The sequence below is a fragment of the Molothrus aeneus genome, chromosome 11 (genome assembly GCF_037042795.1).
Source record: "Molothrus aeneus isolate 106 chromosome 11, BPBGC_Maene_1.0, whole genome shotgun sequence".
Classification (NCBI taxonomy): domain Eukaryota; kingdom Metazoa; phylum Chordata; class Aves; order Passeriformes; family Icteridae; genus Molothrus; species Molothrus aeneus.
Window position 1 is genome coordinate 14,915,815 of NC_089656.1, and position 20,931 is coordinate 14,936,745.

At 58.4% G+C, this 20,931-nt stretch overlaps 2 protein-coding genes across 3 annotated transcripts; both read left to right on the top strand.

Annotated features, from left to right (window-relative positions):
• The first annotated feature begins 1,019 nt into the window (after positions 1-1,019).
• Positions 1,020-13,916, top strand: LOC136561088 (adhesion G-protein coupled receptor G1-like). Of its 2 annotated transcripts, none has more exons than XM_066557215.1 (14): positions 1,020-1,142; positions 6,462-6,547; positions 7,228-7,653; positions 8,122-8,245; positions 8,323-8,473; positions 8,557-8,685; positions 8,902-9,018; positions 9,574-9,619; positions 9,969-10,069; positions 10,156-10,271; positions 11,230-11,504; positions 12,101-12,212; positions 12,460-12,728; positions 13,284-13,916. In XM_066557215.1, exons 2-14 carry the CDS (start codon positions 6,508-6,510, stop codon positions 13,388-13,390), a joined length of 2,013 nt encoding a protein of 670 aa, XP_066413312.1. In that variant the 5' UTR covers positions 1,020-1,142; positions 6,462-6,507; the 3' UTR covers positions 13,391-13,916. The 2 variants fall into 2 exon arrangements, with proteins under 2 accessions (XP_066413312.1, XP_066413313.1); XM_066557216.1 differs by having other exon boundaries at positions 8,326-8,473.
• Positions 13,917-14,597: 681 nt separating this feature from the next.
• Positions 14,598-20,469, top strand: ADGRG3 (adhesion G protein-coupled receptor G3). Its single transcript, XM_066557217.1, has 13 exons — positions 14,598-14,731; positions 15,171-15,200; positions 15,287-15,446; positions 15,528-15,636; positions 16,177-16,317; positions 16,406-16,528; positions 17,031-17,070; positions 17,150-17,250; positions 17,721-17,833; positions 17,980-18,263; positions 18,525-18,618; positions 19,026-19,312; positions 19,721-20,469. The coding sequence occupies exons 1-13, from the start codon at positions 14,650-14,652 to the stop codon at positions 19,834-19,836; spliced, it is 1,680 nt and encodes a 559-aa protein (XP_066413314.1). The 5' UTR covers positions 14,598-14,649; the 3' UTR covers positions 19,837-20,469.
• The last annotated feature ends 462 nt before the right edge of the window (positions 20,470-20,931 follow it).

Consider the following 20,931-nt stretch of genomic DNA (forward strand, 5'->3'; position numbering starts at 1 on the left):
CAAGGTCCATCACCTTCCCTGCTGCAGAGGGAAGTTGTTCGCGCCCTTCCCCCTGCAGAAAGAAAAGTCTCATTCAAGCCATTGAAAATATCTGCAAGAGCAACTATTTACCCAGGGCACTTCTCCCGCCCTGCTCCCTCCTCTCCCTGGTCTGGGCTTTCTCCAGCCCGGCTGTTTCCCGCGGCACACACAAAGGGCTGGGTGCAGGCGCTGCAGGAGCAGCTTTACCCGCTCCAACAGCGCTGCCTGCAGCCCCGGGGTGCCCATCTCCACCATCTCCAGCCCTGGGGTGGGTGCTGAGGGCGCTGTGGTCGCGTCCAGGCTCTACGCCCCACACCCCATCCCACCTGCTCCAGGGGAGCGCTGTGCGTCTCTCTCCTCCCTGTCCTGGGATCTGGGCTCCCTGCCCTGCTCCTTTCCTCCCTCACACCCTGCTCCAGGGGAGCGGGACAGGGGTCACCGGGACACTCCGTCCCGGCTGCTTTCCCATTAATTGTTATTTTTTAATCCCGTTGGCAGTCAGGCGTGCAGCCTGCTGGCTCCGCCGCTGGACGCCCGCCAGCCCGCAGCTGAAGGGCGGCGGGACGCGGCACGCCCGGCTGTCCCCAGCCGAGCTCCCCAGCCCACGGAGGTGCCGGGGCCGGTACCGGCCCGGGGGGGCCGCAGCCCCCGGTGCTGCCGGCCCGGGGCTCTCTGGGCAGGTGCCGTGACCGGGGGCGGCGATCTCGGGGGGTCTCGCCGGGGAACGGGCTGGGGCCGCCGGTCCCGGGATACCGCTCTGAGCCGAGCCGGGCTGGAGGCGCTGCGGGCCGCGCCGAGCCGAACCGAACCGGGCCGAGCAGAAGCGGGCAGGTGCCGTGCCGGACGGCGGCGACCCCGCAGCGATCCCGGGGGCTCTCGGAGGGGTCGGTGCGGGGGGAGCGGTGCCGGTACCGCCCCGCTGAGTCACCGGCCGCGAGGGGACGGGGCGGGGCACGGCTCCCGGGGCACCGCGCTGAGCAGCCGCGCTCAGAGGTGCGCGGGGCAGCGGGGCCGAGCCGTGCCGAGCCGTGCTAGCCCAGCTGAGCGGAGCCGGGCCGAGCCGGGCGGTGCCGGGCCGGGCCGAGCCGAGCCGAGCCGAGCCGAGCCCGCACTGACTCCAGGTATGGAAGCAACGGGGAGCGGTTGAGCCGGGACGGGGGAGGATCGCGGAGCCCGGTGCCCCCCGTGGGAGTCCCAGAGGCCGCGCTGAGGGGCGTTTGCCCGGTACCGGGAGCAGAGGGGATGCTGCGGGCGCGGGCAGAGCGGCGGAACGGGAGTGAATGGGGTGCGGGGGCTCCGTGCGGACGGCGGCACCGGCAGCGCCCCGGCTTGCTTGGGCAGGGAGCAGCCTGGCTGGATGGATGGAGCGGAGGGGTCTCTCTGGGGGCTGAGCGGCACCCCTCTCCGGGTGCGGGGGCGCAGCGCTGGGGGTGATGCGTGCGGCTGGGCAGCGCCCGGGGACTCTGCTGGTGGCCGTGGTGCCAGTGATCTGCGAAACCAACCTTCATCCCTGCGCCGTGGGCTCGCACTCGCCTGCCCCGCAGCCAGGCTGGATTCCTGGGCCATGAAGCCGCAAAAGCCCCGGAGCTGCCGGGACCGGCGCTGCTGCCAGCGGCAGAGCTGAGCTCCTCGAAGCCCCGGCCGGTGTGTGGCCATTGCTTCCCACTTTCTGGGAACCACCAGCACACCTCATTCCTTCCTCTCCTCCCTCCCGGCGGAGGGTGCAGCATCCCGTGGGATCGCCGGCATGTCTCGACAGGGTGATCTCCCTTCCCTAAAATGCCTTTTGGGGGGATTCCTCCTGCAACATCCCAGTTTGTTCGTGCCGGTCCTGGCATGTCTCTGTGGGATACGGGATGTAGGATGCTTGGGGTGGTCTCTACCCACTGTCTGTGCTGCCCCTCCAGAGAGACCAGCACAGCTCAGTGAGACCAGCTGGAGAATTGAAATGAAGTCTCCTGGAATAACCTCCTGGCAGCAAGTCCGAGTGGCTGTTGTGGAGGGAAGGCAGCCAAAGCTCATTTCATGGTCTGAGGGCTGCAGTAACCCCCCCAGCCCCCATCCCCACCCCCCCACAAGCTCCCCCACCATCAGGGAGCCAGGAGTGTTGCAGAGATGGGGAGGGGGCAAATCCTTTGAGCCTGGGACTGCAGCCACAGTGGGGTTTGCCATGTCCCTTGCTGGGTTCACAGCTCCTACGTGAATTAAGCCAAGGCCTGAAAATGCTGCATACTTGGTTGCAGTCCAGCTCTTAATCCTGCGGCCTGGGGGCTGCTATTTGCAGAGGAACAGGTTTGGAGCAACTGTGTGTTGGCTGAAGGGGGATCCCTGGGGCTGGCCATCCCTGCACCTTGCGGTGGCACCCGTGGGTGCAGGGGCAGAGCTCTGTGGTTCACAGGCAGCAGGATGGGTCGCTCCCAGCGTGCCAATGTCTGCACGGGACCAGCTGGGCTCAGCCTGCTGGCGCCTGCTTTTCAGGAGCTCTTGGACTCACCAGCTCCTTTCCCATCAGCTCACCCGACAGCTGGGCTTTGGCAGGAATCTGGGAGGTCCACAGTCTGTCACCTGGCTCATTGGGTGCTGCAGGCTTTGCCCTCACTTAGGCTCCAGCACCTTGCTTTCCATGCCAAATACTTGGGAACCTGATTTGGGGTGGTCCTGAGCTACTTTGCACTTCCCTTGCCTGGCACCTGCAGCAGAGGCAGGCCATGAGGACCTTGCTCATGGGAAGACCCGGGAGTGGACCGAGTGTTTTGGAGCCATTTGAAACCCAAGGAGTGGACAGGGTGTTTTGGAGCCATTTGAAACCCAAGGGAGTGATTTGGAAGGGGGATGTGCAGGAGGAGAAATGGGGCTGCTCTCAGAGAAGACTGTGTGGTGGCAGCGTGTGGCAGGGACAACTGTCTGTATCCCTGTGGCCAGAGATGTCCTTGCACTGTGTTGTAACCGTGTCACGTCAGCCTCAGCCCAGCGTAGGTGTACCTGGTCCTTTGCAGAGTGTGTGTGGCTGCTGCTGGAGCCACAAGGCTTCATGTGTGGCTGAGCTAGGTGCCGTGTTGCCCTGGCACTGGAGGAAGTGCTGGGTTAGTTGACTGTGGTACTTCTGTTTGTGGTGTTTTTTAGGAAATGGAAATTTTTAAAAAAGTTTTGAATATCAAGACCCAGCTCTAAGCAAATGCTGCGTCCCAGGAGCTGCAGGCACTGGCAGGCGCCTGTGCCAGCCTCCCCTTGGTTCTCCCCACCTTTGTGTGGAGGGATGCCAGCCTTTGTGGGAAGGGATGGCTGCCAGTGGCTGGCAAAGAGCAGATCTGGCAGGGAGCTGTGCCGTTCCCGTGGGAATCACCAGCAGATCTGGTTTCATCCTCTTGGCAAGGCTCATCTGGAAGGTGCTGGGTGCTCTGTGCAGTGCCATGGCCCGGGAAAAGCCGAAGCACCCCAAGGCACAGCTTGGCAGTGCCAGGCTGCTGGCACAGTGCAGCTGCCCCTTGACTCCCTGGGCATCAGCCAAGCCCACCAGTGCTGGGAATCGCATGCCAATGCCATGAATAACGTGAGGCTGGCCCTGGGCACGCACCACCGGCCAAGGACAAGGGCACTTTGTGAAGCACTCAGACACTGACGCTGGGGCATCCCTTTGCAGGGGGACCCCCATGGGGTGCTCACGTCCTGTACAGCTCCAGAGCCAGGGCACATTGTTTTTGGTCCCTACAATGAAGGGCTGGTTGTCCAAAGCTGTTTTGCATCTCCAGGAACCTGTCGTGGCTTGCCTCTCTGTGCCACAGTTTCCTCATCATGCTGCTGAGTGCCTGAGTAACCACTGTGGTGACGAGTTCAGACTCACTCACACCTCGAGGAACAGAGCGTCACTTTCCTAACGGAGCTGGAAGGAAAACAGATAAAAGCTCCTGGATCTCCCTGCATCCTCTGTTTGTTTGAGTCATCAGAGCTGGGAGTAACATCTTCCCTTCTCCTTGGGAAAAACGTCATGTCCAGAAGCCACGTGCCACCTCCAAAAGCTTAAATGCCTGCTGCCAAGTCACCCAGAAGGCAGTAAGGTTGTAGTAAACACCTTTGTTTGTGGGGTTTTAAGTCTTTTCCCCCTGCCCTCCATTCACCTGACGTTTAGAGACCTCAGTATGATGCTTTGGCTTTTCTTCCCAAGGCCAGTACCTTAATGGTGATGGGAGGATAAGAACTGGTGCCCAGGAATAAGCCTCCCTCTCTGCTGATAAGGGAGCCTGCTCCAAGCTGTGCAGCCCTGGCAGAGTGTCTGCCACCTCTTTGTATGTGATCTGGTTGATTTTGACACCAAGCCAGGAATTTTTCCCCACTGCCATCCGGGCATGGGAAGATGACGAGGCAGGATTCAGCCCTGACGAGAACCCAGCACATCCTGCTCCCTTTGCTGTGCTTGTTGCCAGTGTGGATGGAGGCCCTGGTTTCTCACAGTGAAACCATTTTCAGGGGATTTTCTCTTGCTATTGTTCAGCTCAGGAAGCGGCAATCAGGGTCGGGCCAGCAGGAGCACACAGGGCTCGGAGGGGAAATACCGAAATACCGGCTCCCCCACCCTGCTTCCCACAGGGATTTCTGGTCCCAGCTGAGTAACACTGAAAGCGGCTGATCCTCTCCTCCAACCTTCCCAATTAAACCTTAAAGATGTCAGCACAGTGGGGTGGGCTGAGGCCTCATTAGCATTCAGTATTCCCCATCCAGCGGCAATGCTTTATTGGCCTGCCAGCTCTGTGCTGCCTCAACATGGTTGAAGCTCCATTGCTTTTAAGTGCTCCAGGTGTTTTCCATTACCCACAGCATTTTGCCACCCCAGGTCCATGTTTTTTGGATATATAGGTGAGATTCCTAAGTGTGTGGCAAGGCACTGGGGTGCCAGCCCCATCCAAATCCATTTACTCCTGCCAAGTCACGCCTGTGCAAAACCCTCCCAGCTCACACTGGGAGACCTCGTTAGTGTCACTTAGCTACAGCCACGGCAGCAGGTTAATTAACAACCCGAAGCCCCCGTCCACTGATGATAAATTGCCACAAGAAACAGGGGGGGAAGGATGTGGAGTGGGCTGTACACCTCTGCAGGATCTGTGCTTGCTGGAGAAACTTCCAGAAAAGCCTGTGCTGGTGGGAGAAATCTGCTAATGAGTTATTGAGCATCTGATGACCCTTGAGCATCTGGGAGAGCTGTGAGCCTTTGCAGGTGATGCTGGTTGGTGCAAACAAAACAGTTTTGACAACTTGGTAGGTTTTGGGGGGTGTTTGAGAGCAGTGCAGGAGTGGGTACAGCAGTGGCCAAGGGTGCTGGCTTCACTTTGGGCATTGACAAGTGCTGGGCTGGGCCAGCAGCTCTGACAGCTCCACCAATGCTGTCCCACCCTGAGGGGCTTCTGCAGGGTACAGACCCTGGCAGGGTGTGTCCCATGGTTGCAGTGACAGCAGGGTGAGGAGGAGGCCACATTTGGTGCATCCCAGCAGAGCTGGAGGTGCAGTCTGTGGCCTGGGGCAGGCGGAAAGCACAATGAAAAAAGCTGTATGTGTGAAGGCGGTGGCTGGGTGAGTGCAGGGGTGTGGGAGCACTTGAGGGTGCTCAGTGCTGGCCTGGGCGGAGGTCACAGAAGCTCTTCCACGTGCAAAGATAAAGAAAAGGGTGGTGGAGCAGGGTGGCAGATGAAAGGATGGGCAAAGGGGCTGTGCAGGATGTGGCCCAGCTGGTTGTGAGCAGCAGATTTGGGCAGCCATGGCTGCTGTGCTGGCATTGCCAGGATGTGCCTGGGAGAGCCTGTTTCTGCAGGCTGAAACGATGGGGTGGTTTGCAATGTGCCCAGCTCCTCAGCTAATCTGCAGGAGCTGAAAACATACAAGAAAATAATTTCAGGGCTGGAAAATTAGGAAACCACAGTTTCCTTCTGTTCCTATCACTTATGATAACAAGTCAGGGTGTTCACTGAGATGTGGAGCTGAGAGCGGAAGAGGGGAGGGACCCCTCCTGTGTGGATTCTTGGGTTGGAGTGCTGGGGCACCCTGGGACCCCTCCTGTGTGGATTCTTGGGTTGGAGTGCTGGGGCACCCTGGGACCCCTCCTGTGTGGATTCTTGGGTTGGAGTGCTGGGGCACCCTGGGACCCCTCCTGTGTGGATTCTTGGGTTGGAGTGCTGGGGCACCCTGGGACCCCTCCTGTGTGGATTCTTGGGTTGGAGTGCTGGGGCACCCTCTCCATGCTCAGAGCTCGGGCTCCCAGCCTCTGCCTTCCTTCCAGCCCACAGCCAGCTTGGATGCCCAGTGCTCCTGGCTCCTCTGGAGGCACAGGCAAAGGGAGCTGGCTGTGACACCAGCTGGTGTCCCACCTGCACAGCCTTTGCTCTCATCCCTGCCCTCATGGCATGGGGGATGCTCAAATACTCATGTGGTCCCTTCCCTTTGTACCCTTTCAGGCTCTGCTGTCACCTTGAAGGCCAAGCCAAGGTAGAGCTGCCCAGGATGAAGGTCCTCTTCCTGCTCCTTCTCTCCCTCCTCCAAGGTAGACTGTCCTGCCTTGGGATGGTGGGCTGGGTTTGGGCTGCTGGGAGTAACTGGCAGCCCCAAAACATTGGCTGAGGGGCACCATGAGATGTGTGCAACCAAAGCTTCCACAGAAGTAAAACATCTCCTGGGACGATGTGCTCTGGTGGGTCTCTTGGGCAGAATGTGTCCTTTCCAGGGAGAGGAGGTGGCCTCCATCCCTCCATCCATCCATCCCTCCATCCATCCCTCCATCCATCCCTCCATCCATCCCTCCATCCATCCATCCATCCATCCATCCATCCATCCATCCATCCATCCATCCATCCATCCATCCATCCATCCATCCATCCATCCATCCATCCATCCATCCATCCATCCATCCATCCATCCCTCCATCCATCCCTCCCTCCAGGGAATGGACAGGTCTGCTGATGTGGGTGGTGGCACATGGGAGAGGGTGTCCCTGAAGGACAGGAGGTCCTGTTGCCCAAAGGGCCCTGTCAGCAGCGTGGGTGTGACACTGGGGACGTGGTTGGTGTCACTCAGCCTGCAGGACCATGGCCCTTTTAAGGGTTGGGATAACTGGGGTGGAGAGCCTGGTGTGCCACGTGTGACAGCTGCTGCAGGGCTGGGGTGCTTGCAGGGCTGGCTGTCCCTGCAGCTGATCTGCTGTCCCTGTGTGCCTGTACAACACAGGGCTGGGAGCCAGTGGCCACAGGGAAGAGGATTTTCGCTTCTGTGGTGACCGGAACCAGACCCAGGAGAGCTCTGCCATCTTCCAGCACGGCCCTGCCACCATCTCCATCGAGAACACGGCCCAGGCTCTGATCATAAAAAGGCCCTTTTTGCCAAGCAGGAGAAACTCTTACTACAAGTACAGGTTGCCCCCCACCTTGGGCAGGTACCGCTTCTGCATCTTCTGGTTTGAGTCCAACAGGAGCCTGCAGCTGGTGTATGGGAAGCACAGCATCCCCCTGGGTGGGGACACATCCAGCAGCATCTCCTGGGGACAGGAGAGTCAGAAGACTGAAAGAACCAGAGCCAACATCTTCAACGTGTCCTATATCATAAAGGGTGGGAAGAACACCTCCCTGGATGCTAAAGCTGAATACTTCTTCCCTGGTAAATGCAATTTAATGTTATTTTAAGGAAATTGAAGGGTTGTTTTGTCCCCAGCCTGTTCCTTAGTCGTCATCAGAGCACTGGTTGTTTCCCAGTGTGTGGTTTAGCCTGGTGTGAAGGGTGATTGAAGGGGATGTAGGTTTTCTTGAAGCAGCCCAAAGACAGGCCTGGTACCCAGCATCCCTAAAGGTGGAGATTTTCAAAATGCTGCCTAAAATCCCAGAAAATTAAGGTCTTTGCAGTGGTTTCTCAGGGTCCAGTCTCTACCATGAGGTCCCCATGGCCTCAGTGGGAGCTGAGTTCTGGTTGGCAGGAAAGCCCTGTAGGTTGGGGTCACTATCAGCTTTCCTGGCTCAGGATCACCTTGAAGCCCTCTGCTTTCTGTTCCCACCAGGGCTCTGCCAGTTATTTTGGGGCATCAGGAAGCCAATTGTGCCCATGCATTTAATGGCATTTCCATTCCTCCAGCCTCTCCAGAGAGCATGCCTGTGTGGGAGCAGGATGTGGAGGAGCAGCTCAGTGTCCTGGACAGCCTCATTGCCCAGCCCCTGGCAGCAGCCCCGGGGGCCAGGGAGCAGCAGAGGCTCCGGCGGTGAGTCCTGGCTCACCCCATTCCTGCTGCTGCCATGGCACCCCTGCTGCACCCAGCTCACTGTGCCCCTTGCCCAGCAGCAAACTCGGGGAGCTGGAGAAGATGCTGGCCAAGGTGGAGCTGGAAGGGCAGAACCAGACCTTTGGGGAGGCCACTGTGCACGCCACCGTCCTGAGGGTGCAGCCCAGCCGGGCTCCTCAGCCACTCACCTTTGCTCCCCTGAGAGAGGTGGGTCCTGCAAAGTCTGCCCTGGTGCTCTTGGCCCAGCATGCTCCCTCTACACCTCTTTCCTGATGAGTGTCCCTTTGCAGGAGAGTGGAGAGGTCCAGGGATTCACAGTGGACCTGCCAAGCAGCCTGTTCATGGTGGTGAAGGAGAGGGAGGAGGTGGTGGAGCACAGGGTGCTCGTCATGGACATCAACAGGCAGACCATGTTCCAGGTAATGCCCATGTGAATGGCAGGCTGGGTGTCCCGTGGTCCTGGGCTGCAGGGGTGCCCCCAGACCAGGGTGCTGCTGCTCACTGGGAGAAGATGCTTCAAAGATGAGCTAAAAGCTTGATGGGTAAAGTCACAGGACCTTCTTGGGCACCCTCCCCTGCTTCTCACCTGGCTGCTCTCCCTTCCCACCCTGCCACTGCCTCCTCTTCTCCTACAGGATGAAAACAGCAGCCACGTGCTGGGTGACAAGGTGGTCAGCATCTCCCTGGTGGACACAGTGGTGGCCAACCTCTCCGAGCCAGTGGTGCTCACCTTCTTCCACGACCAGCTCCCGGTAGGTGGAGAACAGCCCCACAGAACCTGATCCCACCAGGAATGGAGGGGCAAGGAGGGCTCAGCCCCTGCTAGCTTAGGGTGGGCTCACAGTCCAGCAGGTCCTTGCCCATGGCCTGCTTGTGCAGGGTCTGCTGTGCTTCGGGGCTGATCACAGTCATGGCTTGTCTGTGTGCGCTGGTGGTGGCACCGCCCTCCCCTCTCCAGGAGATGCCTCATGGCAGGTGTGTCACATCCAGCACTGTTATCAGGGCTGGGGCACACTGTGTCAGCAGGACCTTGGCTCATCACGGCTCTGCCAGGTGCCCGTTCAAAGCTGAACCCTTTGTTTGGAAAAGAGGATCTGGAAGGAGGCATCTGCTCCATCAGCTGTTAACAGAGTGGTCTCTGCCTGGAGCCCACTCCCATCGTAGGGGCAGTCTGGTTTATCCAAGTCATATTTTGTCTCCTGAGACCATCCCGTCTCCTGCCCCGTGCTGTCCCCTATCAGAAGTGCTGGGCATGCAGCAAACCCACAGCTGCCTCCTGAGCAGGGCCTGTGGTTTTGTCGTTGCAGAGGAACGTGACCCCATTGTGCGTGTTCTGGCAGGAGGACACCTCTGGTGAGTGCCCCCGGCAGTGAAGTCAGGCCCTTTTCCAAGGCACCACAGCCCCACCAGCAGGGTGAAGGTTGCTCTGCACCTCCCTTCCTCACTCCATCTCCATAAGCCATCCCCACAGGGCTGATGTCAGGGTCCTTTCCCCTCCAGAGCTAACCTAAGGCTTTCCCCTTCCCCAGGGATGGGTTGCTGTGCCGAGGGGGCTGTTTGAATATGTGTGCTTGGCCTGGGGCAAGCTGGGACCCCCCACTCTTGTTCTCCCTCTTTCCATGGACACGTGGCCCTGAAGATCCTTTAGGCCATGGCAGATGTTCCTGCTGCTCAGCAGATGCTCTCCCTTTCTCTTGCACAGGCAGCTCTGGGAGCTGGGACAGCTCTGGCTGTGCCACAGTGACAGGGAGCAGCCAGACAGAATGCAGGTGCAACCACCTCACCTACTTTGCTGTGCTCATGGTGGGTAGCACCTTCCCTCAGATCCCTCACTTCATTCCCAGTGGTGCTCTTCCTCACCATCTCTCATTCCTCCTCCTCTTCCTCAGGTTTCCTCTCCAGACATCACCTCTGTGCACAGGAATTACCTGAGTATCATAAGCTACGTTGGCTGCCTGATCTCAGCTTTGGCTTCCATTTGCACCATTTTCTTCCTCTACTTCAGGTACAGTCTGATGGTTCACCCCACACTCCCTGCTGTGTCCTGTCCCTGGCCATGAACCCCTGGGTGGGCACAAGCTCTCCAAGCAGTTGGTGGCCTGGATAGAAGCATCATGAAGGAGCCTTGTTTGAAGAAAGCAGAGTTCTCCTGTCCAGGGTCCACCCCCTCTGTCAGGTCTCCTGCAGGGTGCTCAGACACACCAGCTCTTTTCAAAGATTTTGGAAAATCTTCTTGATTGTTATGGATGCAGCAAGCAGAAGTATGCAAAGATCTTTTCAAGGACCTGGAGGAGAACATGAGTGTCTTCTCCTGAGTCATGTTACTGATCCTAAGTGGATGATTCAGACCTGAAATCTTAGAATCATAAAATATAGAATGGTTTGGGTTGGAAGGCACTGAAAGATCATTCATTTCCAACCCCTCTGCCTCAGGCAGGGACACCTTCCACTACACCAGGTTGCTCAGAACTCCATCCAACCTGGCCTTGAACAATTCCAGGGATGGGGCAGCCAAAACTTCTCTTGGCAACCTGTGCCAGGGCCTCACCATCCTCACAATTTCTTCAGAATATCTAAACTAAACCTGTCCTCAGACTGAAGCCATTCTCCCTTGTCCTGTCACTCCATGCCCTTGTTCAAAGTCCCTTTCCAGCTCTCTTTAGGCACTGGAAGGTGCTTTAAGGTCTGGAGCCTCCTCCAGGCTGCACAACCCAAACTCACTCAGCCTCTCCACAGGAAAATGCTTCAGCCCTCTGAGCATCTTCAATGCAGGGTCAGCTGCAGGGGCTGGATTTGGGATGGATGGTCTCTCAGTGGGGTTGGTGTCTCAGTTCCTGGCACTACCAAAGGGTCTCCTTGCTCTTCTGCTGGGGCAAGGTGCCCCATGAGGGCTGTGGGGTGCTGTGGGCACCACTGGTGCTGGCCAGGCAGGGTGGTGAGTCCTGTTCCCTTTGGTTCTGCAGAAGCAAACAGCGAGACCAGATCACGAGCATGCACATCCACATGAACCTGCTGGCTGCCATCTTCCTCCTGGACATCACCTTCCTCATCTCTGAGCACTTGGCTGCCAGCAGCAGCGAGGCCATCTGCACAGCTGGGGGGCTGTTTCTGCACTTCTCACTCCTGAGCTGCCTCACCTGGATGGGCATTGAGGGCTACAACCTCTACAGGCTTGTGATCGAAGTCTTCAACGCCTACCACGACCATTTCCTGCTCAAGCTCTGCCTGGTTGGCTGGGGTGAGCATGGGGGGGCAGAGACCCCCTGAGGGGCACTGGGGTGGGTCTTTCCCTAGGGATACAAGGCCTGGATGGGGATGGAGACACAGCTGTGGGGAGCAGCTGTCTGTCAGGAGCCTTGGTGAGACTGGAAGGCTGAGAGCAGAAGCTGGTGCTAAAGCAAGGGTGGGTCATCCTGGGGGATCAGCCAGCAATGGAGACCTCAATGGAGAGCCACCACTTGGGATCTTTAAATAGTAATAGGATCCTTTCTTTCTGAAGGAGACATCCAGGACAGCCCAGGGCTGGATGCAGGAATTGCCCATGCTTCTCTGCCATGCTCTGGGCTGGAGGTCATGGCAGGAAGATCTTGTGATCTTTATGGCCTAAAGATCTACATCCCTGGGAGGTCCCCAGGTGGGGTCAGCACAGCACCACTCCCTCCCAGGCTGGGGCTTATTCCAGGTGCCCCTGATGTGTGTTCCATCCCTGGTTTCCCTTTGGGAGGGAGGATGTTGGCTTGTGCTCTGTGCAGGGAGAAAGGGCCAGCAAGTCCTTCCAGAAGGTCCAAAGGCCAGGGAGTAGGGCAGCAACTTCCCTCTGCTCTTTCCACCCAGGGCTCCCTGTCTTCTGTGTGATGGTGATCCTCCTGGCAAGCTGGACCAACTATGGCCCCGTCTCCATTCCCATCTACGAATCCATTGATGGCAGAACCATCAATGCAACCATGTGAGTCACGGCACATGGGTTACCTGGTCTCTGGCCATAGGTAAAATCAGCTGGCCAAACCTTCACCATGGCCTGGGCCTTTTCTGGGGTTTTGTGCCAGGGGATCCCCCTCCCTGTGGGCTCTGGGCTGGCTCCACAACTTCTGTGCTTCTCCCAGCCCCTCCTCGTGACCCCGTGGGTGGACACAGAGTAACTTAATATAATATATATAATAAAATAATAAATCTGCCCTTTCTCCTCCCTCCAGCTGCTGGATCACGAGCCCCCTGGTCCATAACTCCGTGAACCTGGGTTTCTTCAGCCTGGTGTTCCTCTTTAACTCGGTCATGCTGGGGGCCATGGTGCGGGAGATCCTCCGGCAGAACAAAAAGGGTCACAAGCTCAAGCATGTCCTGGCCCTCCTTGGGCTGAGCATCCTGCTGGGCATCCCCTGGGCGCTGATCTTCTTCTCCTTTACCTCTGGTGTGTTCTGCCTTGTCTCCCTCTACATCTTCACCATCATCAACTCCCTCCAAGGTGAGCCAGTGACTCTGGGCTCCTCTGAAGAGCAGCAGGATTTTCACGGGGTGTTGGTGGGGTGGTGATGGTGTGCAGGATGAGCTCTGGCAGCCTGGGTGTGGCTCACTCTCAACTGTGGTTTGTCCCTCAAGGGGGCTCACCCACGCTTCCTTGTGCCCGTGCTCACGGGGGTCTTAGGATGAGGGAAGAGACGAGGATTTGACTCCATGTTTCAGAAGGCTTATTATTTTATGATATGTATTATATTAAAACTATACTAAAAGAATAGAAGAAAGGATTTCATCAGAAGGCTAGCTAAGAATAGAAAAAGAAAGAATGATAACAAAAGCTTCTGTCCCGGACAGAGAGTCCAAGCCAGCTCACTATGATTGGCCATGAATTAGAAACAACTGCATGAGACCAATCCCAGATGCACCTGTTGCATTCCACAGCAGCAGATAACCATTGTTTACATTTTGCTCCTGAGGCCTCTCAGCTTCTCAGGGGGAAAAAGTTCTAAGGAAAGGATTTTTCATAAAAGATGTCTGTGACACTTCCTCTCCCCTCTGCCAGGTTTCCTCATCTTCCTCTGGTACTGGACCATGGTGCTGCAGGCGAGGAAGGCCCCTGACTCCCAGAGCAGCTCTGACAGTGCCAAGCTGCAGCCCAGCAGCAGCTGAGCCCCGCGGTGGCTGTGCCAGAGCTCCCCATGCCAAGCACGGCCACAAGAAGGAGCACACCATCTGCTTTGCTACTGCACCTGCCCTGTAGTGCCACAGGGAGCCCAGGGACCCACAGTGGGGCCAGCCACCCCCCCCTCTGCTGGCCCCCTCCCCAATTTTCTCATCCTGACTGGCTTGGCACCCTTGGGGCAGGAGGGAGGGAGGGAGGGATTCTTATTGGGCAGTGGGGGCTGTAAAAAGTGGAAGGGGCAGGGACAGGGTCCCCAGTGCCTTTGGATGTCCCCTCCCACATCCTGAGGCCAGGAGTGATGGGTGGGAAGGGCCCGGTTTTCGGCCCTGCTGATGGTCACCATGAGGGTCCTTCCCCAGAGAAGACAGAATGACTCTGCCCCTGCCACACTCTCAGGCAGCTGAAATGATCTATTTTTGTTGTTTTGTTTAATGTCTATTTTTGGGTGATGTAGGAGCTCAGTGAGCATGCCTGCACACCAGATCTGTGCCCATTAAAGCGGTTTTTCTCTGAGTGTGGCTCTCTGGGGTCTCTGCTGGGTGCGTTGGTGGGCTCTCCAATGGGATCCATCTCTCATCTGGGCTATCCCATTTCTGGGGCAGGACCCAGCATTTCACCCTGGAGGGTCCTGCTGAGGCTAGTGGCACTGATGATGGTGCTCCTGGCAGAGCACTGGCTGCCTGGTGCTGCTGGGGTTATGGAGGGAGGGATCACGGCTTGGGAATCTCCAGGGACTGCCACTCCCCAGCAGAAAGGGAGGACAGGGATCTGAAGAGGGAGACATCAAAGGATGGGAATCATCCCCTCAGTGCCTGTGGAGCCAGGCAGAATCTGGCTGTCCTGGCTGTGCCTCTTGCAAACACAGCACCACATTTCCCATCCCCCTTCCAGCTGCCTGCGGATCATCCCCGTCCACCCAGCTGGGGCAGGAGGGGAATGTTTCATCCTGGAGGCCTGTGGTGGTGCCCAGTTTAGGATGAGGATGCTCCAGCATTTTCTGGGCTGGTCAGGGCCATCAGGAGTGTGGGGAGAAAGGGAAAGCAAAGAGCCCCGAGCTGTCAGGGGCAGGAGCCGGGCGGTTGCTGCCGTTGCTGAGAGCTGGGACAGGAGGTCACTTGCCAGCCCACAGGAAGGCGTGAGGGGCTCCCAAAAGAGGAACAGCTCTTGCCTCAGAAGTGGCCACAAGCCCTGGGCGAGCCTGGGGAGGAGCAGAGCTGCTGGGACAAGGGGAGCAGAGCGTGGTGGGATGGCCGGGGGCAGCCAGGAGACCCCACAAAGTGGCATGAACTTGTTCCTGGGCACTGTCCTGCTGCTCCTGCTGCTGCCAGGTGAGTGGCATCCTTAGCACCGGGGGTGGTGCGTGGGCTTTGTGGGAAGGTTTTCCCATGGGAAGGTGTTCACCAAAAGACCAAGTGGGGATTTCATCCTGAAACGTGGACAGGCCAGAGAGGAGCATCCCCACTGGGATCCGCAGAGGTGAGCAGAGTTGGGGGCTTTGTTGCTGGGGGCTTTTTTAAAACCTGGGCTCAGCAGTCCAGGGTCTCCTTTGTGAGCCCCTCTATCAGGCTGGACACGGTGGTTGTGCCCTCGCCAGCTCTGATCGCTGTCCAGGTGTTTTTGAAGCCCACGTAACTGCAGGGCCGTTCCTTCAAAACCTGGCAGCTGCCAGACTCTCCTGCCTTCTCCTCCCCTTTCCCTCTGGACAGAGGGAGGGCTGACCCCAGATTTTGGCGTTTCCTCCCCTTTCTCCATATCCCCCTGTTCCAGATGTTGCCGAAGGACAGGACAGCTGTTCCGGTGAGTGTCCCCTCCCATTCCCCCCTTGCTCCCAGTGCCCACCCCGTGCTGTGGTGCCCAGTGGTCACTGCTACCGCCCTGCCCAGAGCTGCAGCGGGGTGATCAGCACCGGGAGTGCTGCAGTGTGGAGCTGGAGCAGCAGAGCCCAGGCAGCAGCACCCGAGTGCTCCACCTGTCCCAGCGCTGCCCGGAGCTGTGGCGCTCCCAGAGCCGCGCCTGCGCCTGCCTGAGGGAGCACTGGCTCAGGTAGGGGCAGGGCTGGCCAGGACAGGGTCTGGGGGCTCAGTCCCCATGTCCCCGTGTCCCACAGCCCCCCTTGTCCCACAGGCTGCTGCAGTCAGGGTGGCACAGTCGGCTGGCTGGGCTCAAGACTCTGCTCTTCAATGTCAGCAGGGCTGTCACCCGTGATGTCCTCATCACCTTCTCCCCCAAAGAGGTGAGCTGTGCCCCTCCCTCTCCCTTGCTTGGAAGGTCTCACACCTTCCAAGCATCCCTCAGACCCTGCCCCAGGGCGTGGTGTGCCCTGCTGTGCTCTTCCTCCTCCCTGTGGGGTTGCATCATGGGCCCCCATCAACATCCCTTGGCAAGGAGTCACGTGAAGTGGTGCTTGGGAGGAAAGAGCCCTCCCCAAGGAGCCCTCCCAGCAGACCAGGTGGGCAGGGGGAGTGTGAGACAGGAAAGGAGCAGAGACAGGTGTAACCTTGTGCCTCCTGCCCACCCAGAGGCACTCCCAGGCTCTGGATGTCCCAGGGGACCATGTGTGGGTAGAGAATCTGCTGGGTCCCACTCCCAACTCTGCCCCCATAGATGCTGAGTGCTGGGAATGAGGTTCTTTCCTTCTGCTCTCAGGGCTCCTGCCAATGTTACTGAGCAAACCCACCTGGGCAGGGCTCAATTTGTGCCTGGAGCAAGATTGGTGGGTTCTGAACAGAGATGTGACCTGGCAGCAACAACCTCTCACTGTTCTCTGCTGCAGGGCCCCAGCAGGCTGAACAGCACAGAGAAAGGGAAGGCAGGTAAAATCCACTTCCCCAGGGAGATATTCCAGTCCCTGGGCAGCCAAACAGTGCGTGTGGTGGTGACAGTCCTCAATATCCAGCAGCTTGGCATGTTCAAGGTACAGGCTGGCACTGCCAGCATCCTTCCCGCTGCCTCCAGCCCCTGCCACCCACCAGCTCAGCCCTTGCAGGGTTTCCCCTCCACAGGAAGTCAACCAGACAGGGCAGGTCCTGGACAACACCGTGGTGGGCATCACGGTGGGCGAGAGCAGCATCTCGGGGCTGCAGGAGCCCGTGCAGATCACCTTCCCCCACGGGGAGCTGCCCCAGGTGAGTCAGCCCCGCAGGGCTGCCCTGCCCTCCCCTGCAGTGCCCCTCCCCATGCAGGGGCTGATGCTGCTCTCCCCATGCAGGGGCTGACGCTGCTCTCCTCATGCAGGGGCTGACGCTGCTCTCCCCATGCAGGGGCTGATGCTGCCCTCCCCATGCAGGGGCTGATGCTGCTCTCCTCATGCAGGGGCTGCTGCTGCTCTCCCCATTCAGGGGCTGCTGCTGCTCTCCCCATGCAGGGGCTGATGCTGCTCTCCCCGGGGCAGGGGCTGATGCTGCTCTCCCCATTCAGGGGCTGCTGCTGCCCTCCCCATGCAGGGGCTGATGCTGCTCTCCTCATGCAGGGGCTGACGCTGCTCTCCCCATGCAGGGGCTGATGCTGCTCTCCCCATGCAGGGGCTGACGCTGCTCTCCCCATGCAGGGGCTGCTGCTGCTCTCCCCGGGGCAGGGGCTGCTGCTGCTCTCCCCATGACAAGGCTGACGCTGCTCTCCCCCTTGCAGGGTGTCACTCCCCGATGCGTGTTCTGGGATGCCAGCAAAGGTGCGGCTGCTCGGGGCAGGTGTGGGGCGGGGCACAGGCGCTGTCCCAGCGCTCACAGCCGCTCCCGGGCCTCTTGCAGGGCAGGCAGGAGGCTGGCGCAGCAGTGGATGTGTCACACAGCCCGGGGACAAGGGGACAGTCTGCTCCTGTGACCATCTCACCTTCTTCACCCTCCTCCTGGTGACGATCCCACTTCCTGCAGCTCCTGCTTGTTCCCTGGCAGTGCTGCCTGCCCACTTTTGTGGCCCCTTGGGTGTCATGAGTAGCCACACAGGGACAATTATAGCTGTGCCCAGGCAAGGCAAGGTCCCAAACCCGAGCCCAGCCCCAGCTCAGGAGGGCAGCAGCAGATCAGCTGGGCAGGGCAGGCTGGAAAAGGCCCCAGCTTGGTGCAGGCTCTGGCAGAACAAGGCTTGAGGTCACAGATCCTGGTGGAGACTCCCAGGAGGGTGCTCACAGTGATCCACTTCACCCACAGAGCATCTCCTCTGAGCCACCACTGCCCTGCTTCCCCTGAAGATCTTCTGGGGCTGGTATGGGGTCCCTGCAGCAGCCCACTGGGGCTACCAGCCCCATGGCTCTGGTACCTGCAGTCAGGTTTCCTAGGCTGGTGCAGGGCCTATCTAACCCAACATGTGCACGTTTGGCAGAACCCAGCTCTGGATGGCTCCACAGCAAGAGCTCTGCTGGCTGTTGCCACCGCTGGCTGTGGGGTAGCCATGGCTTTCTCCATCTTCACCGTGGCCTTCTGCATCTTCGTCAGGTGGGATGAGCCAGCAGCTCCATGGGGGCTTGTCAGGCTGGGAGAGGCGTGAGGCAGTGCCAGTGCCTCTCCTGGACCTGCTGTGCCACAGCCCAGGGCCCTGCTCAGCTGTGACCCTGCCCTTCCTGCTCCCTGTGGGGACACAGGTGCAGGTTCAGGCTGGAGGAGACCGTCCGCACCAACCTGGGGCTGCACCTCAACCTCGTGGGCAGCCTGCTCCTCCTCAACCTGGCCTTCCTGCTCAACACTGGGCTCGCTGGCAGGGCCTCCCCAAGCACCTGCAGGGTCCTGGGGGGGCTCACCCACTACTGCCTGCTCTGCTGCTTCACCTGGATGGCGCTGGAGGGCTGCCAGCTCTACCTCCTCTTTGTCAAGGTCCTCGGCACCTACATCCACCACTACCTGGCAAAGCTGTGCCTGCTTGGCTGGGGTGAGCAGCCTGGGTGAGAGGGGCAGTGGGAGGTTTGGATTGGGTATTGGGGAAAATGTCTTCACTGAAAGGGTGGTTAGGTACTGGAACAGGGGGCCCTGGGCAGTGGTGGACTTCCCAACCTTGGAAGTGTTCAAACATGTGTGGATGTGGCACTTGGGGACATGGTTTAGTGGGTGAGTTAATTAATGGCTGGACTTGATGATCTTAGAGTTCTTTTCCAACCTAAACAATTCTGTGTTTGTGTCTCCCTTCTTCCAGGCTTCCCTGCTCTCGTGGTGGGAGTGGCAGGAGCTCTTGGCAGCTATGGAGAATACAGCATCCAGACCATGGACCACCAGGCCATAGCCCACCTGTGCGTGTGCCACTGCCCACAGGGCTCAGGGGGCCCTTTGGCACAGGGAGGGGCAGCTCAGTCCTGCCAGGAGTGCAGCAGTCAGGGATTGCACCCATCTGCTTTGGCTTTGGGCCATGCTTCTGCTTCTGCTTCCTTAATTGTGATTGCCACACATCAGCCACCCCCAGCTCTCATGCTGAGCCTCCTCAGTCATGCCTGCAGCCTTCCAGGTCATGGAGGGATGTCCAAGGTCCACCTGGAGCTTGTCCAGGCTCCCTGCCAGCTAAGCAACACGAGGGCAGTGGATACCAACCCCTGTCCCCCTGCTTCACCCTGGCCTTGGAAAATCCCAGCAGGGGAAGGCTCCCATGGGTGCTGCTGAGGTTTGCAGGGCTGCTGGAGGCACCATGGTTGTCTCTTTTCAGGTGCTGGATCACTTCCAAATATCTTCTGGTCCACTACATCACCAACTGTGGCTACTTTGGCCTCATCTTCCTCTTCAACATGGCTGTGTTTGGGGTGGTGACCCACAAGAGCTGCAGCTTGCAGGGCACTGGGGCAGTGCAGGGACACCGTAAGCCCTGGAAGGTGGCTCTGGTGGCAGCAGGGCTCTTCTGCCTGCTGGGAGCCACTTGGGCCCTGGCATTCCTCACCTATGGCATCTCCTCTGCAGCTGTGCTCTACCTCTTCACCATCCTCAACTCTCTGCAAGGTCAGCACTCACTCTGAGCTGGGTTCCCTGGCCTTGGGTGGGGAAGGTGGAGGAGGCAGAAGCCAGCCTGGCTGTGGGTTGACCAGGGATCCCAAGGCACCAGTGCCTTCCCAGCACTGCCATACCCCTCCTTTTGTCAGGGCACACCAAGCAGCAGGTCCCAACTACCAGCATGGAGCTGCTCATGGCCCCCAATTACACCCTCTCCACCCATGGTGGTTTTTCTGAGAAAGACATTCCTGCAGAGGACTAGGGACACTCTCCACTCCCAGCCAAATGGTTCATGTGAAGGAGGGGGTGAGCTGAGGGAATCCCCTGGAAATGGAAGGAAAGTGTCATTAGCATCCTGCCAAGATGCTTCCCATTGTCTCCTGCTGCTGCTGAGTGTTTGTCTTCCTTTCCCTGCAGGACTCTTCATATTCATCTGGTTGGTTGTCCTCTACTACCCAAAGACAAAGGAGAGCACTGGTTCCCTCTCCTACATCATCAAACATGACAAAACCACCACAGCCTCCCAGGACTAGCTCCTGGCTGGAGCAGCTCCTGGCTGGAGCTCTCTCCCTGACTGCACCTGCATCCACCGAGAGCCATCCTGGCAGATGCAGCTTCCTCCCAGAGGGAGAGATCAGCTAACAATGTCTCAGTTTCCCCTTCAGGGGGCATGATCCACCTCAGCAGGGCTCTTTGCTTTGTCCCTTTCATTCCTGCTGGGCTGCCCTGGGCAAGGAGCTCCACAGATGATGCTTCTGCAAAGTCCCTCCAGGCTGCAGCTCCATGGTCTCGAGGTGGCCCTGATGTCATTCCCCAGGGGACAGGAGGAAGCCCCCAAAGCACCTGCCTTCAGCCATGATGGAGCCATCACCCTCTTTGCTCGAGGTGGCTTTTGGTGCTGAACCAGCCCAGCAGGGAGTTTCCTGCCACTGGAGGGAGAGGGTTGACTTGCTCCAGCCCAGATGTGGGAGTTTTGCATTTGGGAATCAGCAAAAAGAAGAGGAAATCCATGAGCTTCTTTGCAAAACATCTCCTTGCTCTCTGGCAGAGATCTGCTGTGTGTCCTTCATGCCAAACAGCCTCTGGGGCCAGCAGCAATTCCCTCATGGACATGATGCTCTAGCCAAAATGCACATACAGCTGCCTTGCAGGGCAACTGCTGTCTTCTCCTGATCTGTGTTTTGGTATTAAATCCCTGCCCGCTGGCTGAGCACTGTGAATTTAGTCTTTAATACCTAAATTATTGTTTGTTATTTGCTTTATATTAGGGATGTATCAGTGGGAAAAGTCTTGCTGGCCATTTGCCATGAATGAAAAGAGAAACGTTAAGAATGAAGGGAGAAATCACCATGGATGGGTGCACACACCCACACACCCACCCACCCACCCACACACACGTGTGCATGCACAAAGCAGTCCTTTCTCTGCTAACGCTGCCTTTGTGTGGCACAGAACTATGCAAGGACCAGCTTTGGTATCTAGAGTGAGGTACTTCCATCTCCCCACATGCCAGGGTGACTCTGTGGGGGAGAAGGAAGCAGGAGGAAGGGCTCTCCCATCCCCGGGTACATACTCTGGGTTCAGAGACTATGGGTCTGCAGGGGAGAAGGTCCAAGAGATGCAACAGG

Bases quoted from the DNA above. Each gene is read 5' to 3' on its own strand.
- LOC136561088 (XM_066557215.1), top strand. From the start codon at position 6,508: ATGAAGGTCCTCTTCCTGCTCCTTCTCTCCCTCCTCCAAG. The intron at 8,686-8,901 runs GTAATGCCCATG...CTTCTCCTACAG, and splicing joins ACAGGCAGACCATGTTCCAG to GATGAAAACAGCAGCCACGT. The intron at 11,505-12,100 runs GTGAGCATGGGG...CTTTCCACCCAG, and splicing joins GCTCTGCCTGGTTGGCTGGG to GGCTCCCTGTCTTCTGTGTG.
- ADGRG3 (XM_066557217.1), top strand. From the start codon at position 14,650: ATGGCCGGGGGCAGCCAGGAGACCCCACAAAGTGGCATGAACTTGTTC. The intron at 16,529-17,030 runs GTGAGTCAGCCC...TCCCCCTTGCAG, and splicing joins CCCACGGGGAGCTGCCCCAG to GGTGTCACTCCCCGATGCGT. The intron at 17,251-17,720 runs GTGACGATCCCA...CACGTTTGGCAG, and splicing joins CCTTCTTCACCCTCCTCCTG to AACCCAGCTCTGGATGGCTC.